This window comes from Aptenodytes forsteri, unplaced genomic scaffold (genome assembly GCF_000699145.1).
Source record: "Aptenodytes forsteri isolate BGI_AS27 unplaced genomic scaffold, ASM69914v1 Scaffold69, whole genome shotgun sequence".
NCBI classification, from domain to species: Eukaryota; Metazoa; Chordata; class Aves; order Sphenisciformes; family Spheniscidae; genus Aptenodytes; species Aptenodytes forsteri.
In genome coordinates this window covers 1,809,897-1,821,974 of record NW_008795885.1, presented here as the reverse complement: position 1 = coordinate 1,821,974, position 12,078 = coordinate 1,809,897, and the positions used below count along the sequence as shown (strand labels likewise).

The 12,078-nt window shown below is 45.5% G+C and overlaps 1 protein-coding gene across 1 annotated transcript; it reads right to left on the bottom strand.

Moving 5' to 3' along the window:
- Positions 1-11,127: 11,127 nt before the first annotated feature.
- TICAM2 (toll like receptor adaptor molecule 2) lies at positions 11,128-11,732 on the bottom strand. The gene is given in 3 exon segments (XM_009284199.1): positions 11,128-11,247; positions 11,249-11,360; positions 11,362-11,732. Coding segments are annotated over 3 exon segments (603 nt in total).
- Positions 11,733-12,078: the final 346 nt, after the last annotated feature.

Sequence of the window (12,078 nt, the reverse complement as noted above, 5' to 3'; positions counted from 1 at the left end):
GGGGGGGGCAGGACAACGCCGTGGGGCAAAAGATACCATATATACGCCTCATTAGTTAATGAATTTTGGGTGAAATGTCCGATTTTTGCAGCGCAGAGGATACTCTGGCTCTGGACAGCGTCGCTGTTTGGCATAAAATTTGCTTTTTCTGACGTTGCACGTGGCTTGCTATGGGCTTAGCACATAACATTTGGCTCATTCCTATAATAAAAAACGGGAAGAAAGATCCTAAAAAAGCTGCACCCAAGGAAGGGAATGTAACTTCTGTCACAGCCGAGTACATTATCTGCAAGCCTCAGAAAGGAGGGACACCGTATGCAGAAACAAACTTGGAGAAGACCCATGGATGTTAACAGGCAGTAATTTGGACATCAATTTGCAACGCAATCTATTAGCCCCCCCCCAAAAAAAAAAAAAACAAAAAACCCCCACCACCAAAAAAAGAGAAAATTGTGCAATTTGCAATTTTATGTCCAGAAGCAATATATCGCAGCCTGGGTTGCTGTTTGTCCCTTTGTACCCTGCACCGGCAAGACGGCTGCCAGTTGCTTTGTCTGCAAACCTCAGAACCAGAAAGATGAAAACAAACTGATGGGGATTTAGAGGAGCAATCAAAATTATTAAGGAGCGGTGGTATTAATTTATGGAGAGAGATAAAAGATGTACAAACTGATGGGGATTTAGAGAAGAGCAATCAAAATTATTAAGGAGCGGTGGTATTAATTTATGGAGAGAGATTAAAAGATGTAACTGTGTGTAAATTAGAAGTAAGTAGGGGTAAGAAGAATAGAGAAGTTTTTCGCGAGGTATGAGTGGAACAGAGGAATTATTTGAAGACTTTTACAGGCTTTAGTCAACAGCAATTGGGAAGAAAATGAAGGGAGGAAAGCGCATGCTTAGCATCAAAAATAATATCCTGGTAGGGACGCTCTGTCAAGCCAGAAAAATCATTTACAAGTTGTGGGAGCTCATTGATAGAGTCATTTGTGACTGGGCTGTGCAAATCATATCACATAAGGTACTGTAGGGAACAGTTCTGTGCTGGAGGGAACATGGAGATGATAATCTGACAGACCTTTCCTCTTCAGTTCCTGGAGTTTTCAGGCCAGGTGGCATGCAGCGCAGTCAGCGCTGATGGACCTGCAAACTACAGAGCTTCATGGTCGCTTGTGAAGTACTGGATGCAGCAGTGCTTCTATGGATGTCAAACATGGGCATGTCCCCACTCCCTCCTGGATCTGAATTAGGCCAAGGTCCCGGGACAGAGTCCACGAGAGGAAAATTGGGCAGGCAGGCCAGAGAGGAATGGGAACGGCTTCTGCAGAGATCTCACGCCTGGATCATGGCAGAAGATGAACCCTGGCATGCAGCTGCAAGGCACACAGCCTGTCGGACCACCGGGCTTCTTCTTCAAATAAAAATCTCTGTCTCCTGTGGCAAATAGATCTGCCTTGATGTTTCAGAAATCTACCTTAGAGTCACTAGCTGTCGGCATCTATGAATTAAGCAGAGAAATAAATTATTAAAGAAAATCTGACAGGAGTTATACTTCTCCTGCTGCCATCCTTCTCGTTCATATCTTGATATACATACATCTTCAACAATTATTTAATCATATTTATATTTTATAAAGGCCATTCTCAGGACACGACTGGACTTAGGGAGGTCTGACAATGCGGCTGCATCCTAACCGCTGTGGTACATGTTTCACACTTCCACGCTGCCCCATGGAGGCGGCATTTGCTTGGCAGTACCTGGCTCTGGAGGGGCACTGAGAGCAACAGGTCCCAGGTACAGCCCCAGCCAGTGCTTCCCCACTGCAGTTATCTTCTGACTCCCAGAATGGACCTAAGCCCTGCTTCCCAGAGGTAAAAAGCAACTATTTTGACCCAGTGTACCTGAAGCACCGTTGCAAAACAAGAGATACTGATTCCTTCTTTAAGGTTCCAACTTTAATCATTCGTAGCTAGTCAATCTGGTTGCTAGTGTGGGGACATGGTGCCAGGGACAATTTCATCTGGCTTACCTCCCCTTCTCTTGTGGTCCCGTGCTGGATGTAGGAATAACAGCCCCCGGGGAAGAGGGGTATTGTTGTCAGACCGGGATTTTTGGTGGTGCCCTCAAATGCAGCCCATGCCATTGAAAAGACCAGTTAGCCTTGATGCTTGATTGGTTTTGCAGTTTTCTTCCCTGAAATATACTCTTCTGTTTTTGAAAGCTGTCAATGGAGAATGGTGTTAAGTGGAATAATAACGTGTTGCGATGACTTAGTTCTGACCTTGGGGTATTCTTGTCCTCACAGCTATTCACAGGAGATGGCAGAAGAGATTTGTCACATACACGAGGGACTAATGTGCTACCCACCTTGCAGACACCTATGGTTTGGTGTGGAGCAGTCCTCCCCTCGATGCCTGGGTCACACCTCTGTGGCACTGTGTGTCACAGACCAGTGTTTTACTGTTGCATCCACAGCCTTAGTTCCAGATTGAAGACGCTCATTTTGTGTACAAATGGTAATACCGTAAGGAAAAACTCACAGGTCACCAGGCAATGCTTGATGGAGTGCTTGGTCTGAACCAGCAGGAGGGTTTTCAGGACGGCCATTGATAACACTTTGGGAAACCAATTCTGTTTTCAGCAAGAGATCTGGTTGCAAAGCACTGTATTATTTAGTTTCATCCCTTCAGTTCTTTATCCCTACATCCCAAAGGACAGAAGAGGATGGTGCAGAGTTTGCTTTCTCCTCGAGGCAGGCTATATACAGCAAAGAGAAACCTCAGCCACATCTCAGTTGTTAGCTTTGGCACTAGAAGCAATATATCTACATTAACACAGTGATTTCCTCAAATTTTTTATCCTGCTTTTCATCATGCACTAGGCGGTATGCCCAGCATGACTATACTTCTGTTAGGCCCTGAGCTAACTCAGGAAGCTATGTGTTGCATTTTGCAAGGTGGACATGCACTCCAGCTGCTCTGTGTGGTGTATGCAGCTCATGTCTGACCTAAACTGGCACTCAGTCCCCTACGCAGAGCTGGCTGAGAGTTAGGGCAGGAAGGGAATATAGGGTATAGGATCAGGAAGGCTCCGGGGAAGGGGAGTTGGAGCAGATGACGAGCTGAGTAGAGAGATGCCTAAGGCATCTGTGAGCAAATGCCAGCATGTGAGCTGAGGCCAAATTATTCAATAGACTGAAATACCTGTTGAAGCACAGCCTGAATCCTAGGTCTTCCCTGAGGCACCCTGACCACCAGGCAAAGAGGTGGTGATGGCAAACTCCTGTCATCTGCTGCCAAACTTACTTTAGTAAAGCAAGTGTCTTACTTCCTGGCTGCCAGTGCATGCCCACACCTCTGGCAGCCCCAGTGGTGGCACAGATGCCCGCAGTGATGCTACATGCAGTCGCTGTCACTCACTCTTAGCCATGAATATTTATGCATTTTCATACGAAGCAGAAGAGCTTCGCGAGGACTGGCAAAGACACCCACCCTGGAAACATCTGCACCCAGGGGCTGCAACACTCTCTGTGGCAGTGGGAGACCCCTGCACCATGTGAGCTGGCCAGGGGATGCAAACCTGCGCCCCGGGGCCAGGGCGAGAGCTGGAGGCACCGGCAGCACCTCCTCACCCTGCCTGAGCCTAAGCAACGTCTGCACGTGCTGCGTCACAAAACATCCCTCTCTCCCCCAGGGACAGCAAGCACCACTGGCCTTGGACACGTGCTCGGGTTGGGGAGATTGCACGCATGAGGTAGTTGCATATTTAGGCTAAGTCTCCTAAAATGTGATTGCTCACTTTAGGTGGCGGTAGTGATCCAGATGTTCACCCTTTGGTCTAAAACCCCAGCCCTTCGTATGCAAGTCCACTGTGGGCAAGCCAGATGACGAAGTGTCTTCTTTAACTGGCAACTCTTGCTTGTATCGTCCTGTCAACAAAACTTTGGGAGCTGAATTGATTAGTTGTTGTGTAAGCAGACAAACTTGGTGCAGATTGGTGTTAAAATTGTAAGAGAGATTACGAGCTGGCTGGAGATGTGAGTGTGCAGGAACTAAAAAGTTTTGGCGGGTTTGCTGAACCCCTGCAAGCTGTGAGCTTTCCTTGTCCTTTGGCACTTAACTCACAGCCGACAGCAGAAACCATCTGCAGCCCGCGTGTAGACACAGACCAAGACAGAGAGGTCTGGTCCTGGGAAGTACCTCATTTCTCAAAAGGAAATAAGTGTCTCTGCCTATTCACCCTGGAGTGTAAGGATGACATTTTGTTTCCAGTGAAGTCAGCTGAGCCAGGGTTTTACCCCCAGAATCCATAACAATATTTGGCTCACTAATTTTCTCTAGCTGTACTACAAAAACAAGGAAATAAGAAGAAAACGATAATCAGTTTGTTTACAATTTGTAAAAAACTTGTACAAATCATACTAATTTTATAGGCTATTAAATTATACCTTTGTACATGCGTGTGTATGTATGTATGTATCTGTATGTAATGGAAATAGTTTATAGATTAGCTTCCCTAAATACACACAGTGGTTTAGTAATGGAAATACACTACAGGAGACAGGTGCTATTCCACATGATGTGGGTATTTCTAAAAGGTACAAATAAAGCAAGTTTACAGATATCCTCATAAAGCGAGTTCAGGGTTTTTAAATAGTCTACGTCTTTCCTCACTATTCTGGTATTTGATGTGCAAGCTGCAAAATTTCCTTTCCTCTCTCTCTGCTGCTTCTGGTGCTAATTCAAGAGGTTGAAAGTACATTGACGGAGGTTGCAATTTTCAGAAATTCCAACATTTCTATTGTTAAAATCAGTGGCAGATGTGCACCTAGCTTTTAAGTCAGTATTTGCCAAGCTTGTGAAAGCTGAATTTCCCTCCAAGAAGACAAACCCAATTGTATTCCTCTCTTGGCAATCCCTAGCATACATTGTAAAAGACCTGCATGTCTGAATTCATACATCCAAACACATTCCTGCGAGCCAGTGCAGGACCATACGTAGCCTTTTCAGTAACAATAGCCCGGCATTTTGGGAGAGGCTGCCCTAGGCTGCATAACAGATCTTGAGCAGTAAAACTTGTAAATTTAACATGGCAGAATTTAAATGTAACAAAAGCAACTGCCAGAGTAAAATTCTCTGCCAAAGCAACATTTTCAACTTACAAAATAATCTCAGATTCGTCAGTACAGTTGTTTTAAGTCAACAGTTGGCTAAACTGTAGATAACAAATGCATCAAAAATTAGCTTACCATTAAAAATTAGCTCACTATACTTTAACCGTGCCATTATTAGGTAGAGCCAGTCGTGTCCATGTTGTCAGCCATGCTGGGGTTGAACCATGCTCTGCCATGGTGTGATCCGCTACCAGAGATATGTTGGGCATGCACTGTGACTTTGCTTACAGTCGATTGGTTTGACTAATCCTTTGCTCTGTTAAACTTTGGGTTGTGCTCTTGTGACACCAGAAGCCTGTCCTGCCCTACAGGCTATACCCATTCTGGTATATTATAGATGTGAAACTTCCAGAACAGGCTGCTCACGGTCTCTTTACTGCCCTTTTTTTACCCCATGTGTATTATCCCCCTGTTCTTTTCCTTTCTTTGCTCCCAGGCCAAGGAAAGGATGGGCCTGACAGTGTTGATAAAGATATACAGAATTTTAGCTATTGAATTCACAAGATTTCCACAGTGGGTGGAATAAAAAATACATAACATCCTCTGCTTTCCAAGTATAGAACAGACATTTCACCTACAACGAAACCTACTAGGCTAGTCATGATACTTGGGAATATGCCTATTTAACTCCCAGGCATTTGTACAGACCCCTCCGCTAATTCACTGCAGAGAAAAACTACGGAGCTGATCAGCCAGGGAGCACTCTGGGCTGACGGAAAGCTCAAAAGGCTTCAGGGGGTCCAAAATGGTTGGGAGCAAACATCTATGTGGTAAAGCTACTTTTCCTCAAATAGATGTCAATAGAAGGCAGGGGGCCCAGGGGTAATCAGAGAAATACTCCGTTTACCGTAAGCACCAGGCAGCACAAGCGCAGAGAGCAAACTAAACAGAGTGCAAGTGCTAGGCAACGGTCTGGATTGCAACACGCTGCGCGCTGCAGCTTCTGCAGAAGCTGCTGAGTGGCTGGGAGCATGCCGGCAGTATTTCAGTCCTTGGCTTCAGATGCAAGTGCTATAAGCGTCCCTACATTTTAGTCATCTGCAGCTGTAACTGTCATTGGAAGTCTGCAGAGACACTGAGCAGTTCAGACTAGCTGTGACCTTTTACATTGCCATATATATACAGAAACCTTTCTGTCTGTAGCAAAGAATCGCAGTTCCCAGCAGTTTCTGGCCACGTGGGTTTGTGTGTGCATACGCACGCAGTCATGCGCATATGTGCCTTGGGGAGTTCTGCTCTCATTTTCTGCCTTCTAACCATTTCCATAAGCAGCTGGTCAGAGGCAAGTGTGTGGCCTCTTAGCAAAAAGATCTCTGGGAGTAGCTTCTTACTAAGTTGTGACTAGGGACTCTTCCATTAATCTGCCTCTGATTGCTAACACTAGCTTGACCCTGAAGAAACAGAGGGCATGGACTAACAGGAAAACTCTTTCCAAGCCTGGCTTAATTCTAGGTTAGGAGGCAGAGGTTTGTTTGGTTTTTTTTAAATGACATAAGGCTCAGCTACTGAGTTTCTCAGTTCCCTTGTGCAGGGGTGTCTCTGCCTGTCTGGAGGTTTTCTAATAAGAAAAACCGGTGTCATTTTGGTGGTGGCTCTTCTCCTTGCGGAGCTGCCGTCGGCCAGAGCTATCCCCTGGGCATTGCCCCGCATCCTCCCACCTAGATGCCCAACCTGCCTGAGGAAACCCCACAAGCTCTTCAGCACTTGCCTTTAACAGGAAGGTTTCGCATTTCTGAGCAAGTCTGCAACAGACACCCATGTAACCAATTCCCTCCTTATGTAGGCTGCCTGTTCCACTGCCGCAGCATATGAGCATCTACTCCATTTTCTTCTGCAGGCTGGATTACTAAAATACACTTTACTAGGGATTCTCCCAAGCATGCCTCAGAAGATTCAGTTAGAGCAGATTGGAGCTGTTTGCTTGGTTTTTAATGCTAACCACACTGAGCTTATTAAAACTATTCTCCACAGATTGCCTTAGCTTATTTAAGATTTATAAATGTCTTGGATTTATGCCAAGTAAGTACCTTGGGTCCTCAGGCACTGTCCTTTCAGTGGGTACCCCCCAACTCTGGCTGTCAGCCAGAGAGCACAGGCAAACCGTCCCCAGCACTGAAATCTGAGGAAAAGCTGCCTTATCTCAGTTTTGGGTTTGGGTTTTTTTTTTTCCTCTTTTCGTCATTAAGCCAAATGAGATATTGATGGTTTTCTGAGAAGGAAGAGCTGCTGCTTTTACCCTGCCCTTTCTCCAAGGGGTGAATGCAATGCAGGGCAAGGTGGCAGCCATAAGACTTCATGTTTTCCACAGGTTAAGTTGATCCAGAAACATCTGAGACAAGCACCAGAAATTTTGCAATAGGATTGTACTTCTAAGAGAAAAAACCACAGGAAATGGCTTATTCCAATTAATAAGTCTCAGCATTTTTTGGGGAAGTCTTAACAGGCCTTCAGGCAGAGCAAATGAAAATTTAAAATCACTAATAACCTATTGCAGAGAAAGCCAAATACACTATTAGGCTTATGAAGTGTGTCAGCTCTACTTCCCATTGTGCAATGCCTTCTATTGCAAGAATTTGTAAATAAAATATAAGTAGCCTCCTGCGACATAAGGATCGCTGTTCTTGTTTAACAGCTGAACGTAGCAAAGCACGGAGAGATCTCTGAGCACCTAATCCGCTGTGGGGAGAGGGGGCTGAGACTCATGCCAGAGAGCATTTTTCCAGTCTGCTGTCTTGCTGTCCCAGCCCTCAGTCTCACCACTGTCCTTCCCTGTCTGATCGGGCACATCCAATTTCCAACCATTAATAACCTTCTTCAAACACTGTTGTTGAACCAGGGGACCACCGCAGCCCCCCCCTGCCCAGGGCCAGGAGCCTTTCACCCATGTCCAGCACGATGCTCAGCATCCCCGAAGTCTCTCTCCATCCCTGACCCTTTGCTCACTTCTGCCAGGACAGAGCAGAAGTGACATTTGGGACCTCCAGAAGGAGACAGTGCAGAGGCGGCCGGCTGCACAGTGCTCTGAGATGCAGGCGAGAGTCTCCCTCACAAACGTGATAGTCATGGCAACAGTGCTCTGGCTTCTCCCGGAGAGCAGTAATTCAGCTTTAGACATAATTCCATATATTCGGTTTGTAGTGCAGTATTGCTCACCCAGCAGTACGCTCACAACTCCTGAACTGTTTTTCTTCTACCGTACCAAAGACAGGGTAGGGCCACCCAGCTTGCTTTTCCAGCACTTGCATCCACGAGTGTGAGAGCAGGGGCAGGTCACAGCTGGATGACATACGCATTTCTTAGGCTTTTCTTAGCGCAGGATACAAATTTCTTCCCTTTGCCAGAGTATCCCCGCACACCCTTTTAAGTACTGCATTCTGCTGCAGTACTCGGGGAATTCTGCATGTAGCATGGAGGCAGCTGCCCAGGAGAGGTATGGCAGAGCTGCGGTCGGCAGCGAACGCGGCTGAAGACAAGTAACAGGAGTTTCATTTGGCTGGAGTCTGCAACTCCCAGGCAGACCCTTGCTTAATGGCCAGGCAGTTGTCAGCCGGCAGGGCAGCACACTAAGCATCCCGGTAAGACTGGCAGGAGGGTAGGCAGTGATCAGTAGTGACAAGGCACACATTTCTGCATGAAAATGAGGCGGCAATTTTTATTTGTAGGCACGTAGTATACAAGATAGCTGTCCGTGTGGGTCTTGCAGGCAGTATGCAGCAGTATGAGCAGACAGTAACATTGCGGGAACACTTTTTTTCTGAACTAGCTACTGAAAGAGAACAACATTAAAGCGTAAATAACCTGGGGACTTTAACCCTCAAACATTGTCCGAGAGCTGCACAGTAGGATATTACCTGCAAGTATGGGCTTCTCGCCAGCAAAGCAACCGGTGTCTCCTGGGAGCAGCCAGAAGGAATGGTTTTATAGAGGCAGAAGAAATAACTAGCAACAACAACACAGCAGCCCAGTAGCTCAAGAACAGGAGTCTCTGGGTTGCTGAGGTTTGGTCCAAGCCTGAGAACTGGTTTCCCTTTTTGGAAACACTTAGCTGCGTAACAGCCCAGGACAGACCACAACTCCTCCTGTTTCTCTTAGACTTCTTCCCATTCTCTTTTCCTTTTCTCTTCTTTGCATAATCCTCCCATTGGTATGGTTTATAGACTGTATGCTATAGACAGGTTGTCTTACGTTTACCGTTTTAAACATCACAGGAAAAAGTAAATTTACACTGGTGGGAAAAATAAAAAAGGTAAAAAATACTGTAGACAGCACTTCAATGAATCAGCACTGGCGGAGAAACTCTGAAAGCCTCCCACAGCCAAAACCTTCCACCCACGCTCGCAGTGCTTGTGGCTCTCCTTGAGGAGCTTGGGCAGCTCTGGCCACCCCACCGTGGCAAGGGAGACAGAGGGGAGCAGAGGTCTGGCCCTCCAGCTTATAGTCACCTGTTCCCCAGCGCAGGAGTCAGAAGCTCCCCTCTGCCTGCAGGCAGCTGCTTGCTGGTGATGGGCATCACTCGCAGCGCAGGGGACACGGGGGGCGATTAGCTGAGAAACCCCCTACCCTGCTCAGGACTTTCTGCCATCCCAGGCACCGTGACTGGCTGCACCGAGGGCACTCTGCAAGGGCTGCAGACACCCAGCAGCCCCCCAGCTCCACAGATCTGCTTTCCTGTGGCACAAGGGTACAGCCCGCATGTGGATGAAGCACGTGGTGTGTCCATAACTGATTCTTGCCCTAAACTTTTGAGGCAGAAATATATAGCTGTTATTCTCCTCACTTGCAAAACAGGGGAGAGAGGCAGAACACAAAACGTTGTGTCCAAAATCACACTGCATGCAAGCAATGGCACAGCTATCACATCAGCTACCTCCCACAAGCACGGCATCGACACTAATCCAGACACCAAGGCCCCTCTCTCTGCCTTTTCTCTTCTGCAAGGAACAAACAGTTTTGCTCAGAGCTGACTGTCCTTACATTTGGAATAGCCAGATGTCAGTCATTCAGAAAATAATAAATTATCATGTTTAATTTAATTTCCACCAGAAAAAGCAAAGATTTCCAATGCTATTTTAGTAACTACATTCCACATCAGCAGTACAAAACTGTAGTGAAATCTAATGCAAGCTGGCTTATTAAATCATGGCTAGCAGTCCTATCAAATACAGGAGGAAAAAGGAACATTGAAGAGCTGTCTTAAATATGTTCAAATATGCTTAAGAACTAGGATATCTGAAGTGCATAAAATGCAAGTAATTCAAAACAATGCCATGTTTGTGGCTCTCCTCCTTTTCTAGCTTGAGCTCAGAACACTTGCCTTGGAGACAAACACAGCCTCCCACACTATTCTCTCCAATATAATTGTCTATTTTTTTCCCTTAAAGAATGTGTCAAACAAAGTTTAGTCAAAATAAGCCAAGAAAATGTTTCTTGAAATAACAAAACACATCAGAAAATGTTTTCTACATAGAAAAAAAATCCCAAATATAACAAAAATAAAATATCTTTGAAATGCCCATTTCTCAAAGTAGCAGCATATTTCATAGAGTGCCTTTCATGATGTATTAGTTTCATTGTGATGACTAGTATTCCTCTTTTATTAATATTTTTCAGTATCAGCTACAAGATGTGAAGAGCTGTACATTGGTCATGGAAAACAATGCATGTCTGGCAAAGCTCACAACGCAAAGCCAAACATAGCTAGGGTTTGGGGTTGGCAGCATTTTGTACCTCTAAGTAGCTACAGTGCCAGGCATGCCTTCGTATACGGCATGCATTCAGCCATACTTAATTAACATGCCTTGGCGAGAACTTTACCATTCGTTTTGTCAAAAGAAGAATTTCCCTTCCTTTATAAGACAAGAGCAAGGAATATCACTTCTGCTTTATTCTAAATTCACTGTTTTTCACTATGACAAGCGCTCTAGTTTCTGTTTCATCCTTTCCTCCCTCTGTATCTCTCACTGTTGCCTGTATCTAGACTCCTGGAAAATTTTCTCCACTTGTTTTGCAAAGCCAGGACTATCCTCTTACAGTGTGTTAACAGCCTGCAAAGCAAAAAAGAGTCTTCTCCTGGGTAAGTGGGTTATTCAGTGGCCTCACAGGTATCACAGAGTTGTAATTTATGCTGTTAAGAGCATTGACAAAGGAGGTGTAAGACTGAAACACATACCAAGATCCATTCAGAAAATTTTGTCAGTAGCATAATAGTCCATGCTGAGACATGCACAGCATCACTTAAGTTTTCCAAGACATGTTCACTACAAGGTATCAGTGCGAAGATTATGCCAGGTTTAACACAAAATTTATTCTGCAGCAGGTTCTGGATCTGGATGGATTCATCTGCATCATTGTCAGCGCGCAGAATCACAAACTTACAGAAAACAGCCTCAGTGGTCTCATTACTGCTGCAAACTCCTGAAGCCCTGCTTGTGGGCTCTCTGATTTCAGCAGAGAGGCCACACCGTTCATTAATTGGCTTGAAGTCTCTTAGACCTGTGCTCAAACTGTTAGCCTTTTGCTGTTCTTTGCTGAGAGTAGTTTGTCTGGAGTTATTACTGCCCATTACAACAAACACACACATCAAAAAATGATTTGTTGCTGTGACTAATGTCTGTTTTCTCCATTCCTTTAAAAAAAAAAAAGTCAGAGAAAGAAAAAAGCACAAGAGCTACTGAGTGTTAGGACAATATAAAAAAAGAATTCCTTGCTTTTTTTAAATAACAGACTTGTTTGACTGGAGGAAGCTATTACTCGTGCTAGTAAAAGAAGGCAGAAATGCTGAGAGAAAAGCTGATATTTGAGTCCAATAGTTCCCAGCCCTTTTTGCTGATGAACTCGCTGCTGAGCACTCTCCAGGCACTTCCCACCAGCCGCCACCGATGGAGAAGTCCATCCAGGGGGGTCCAGCT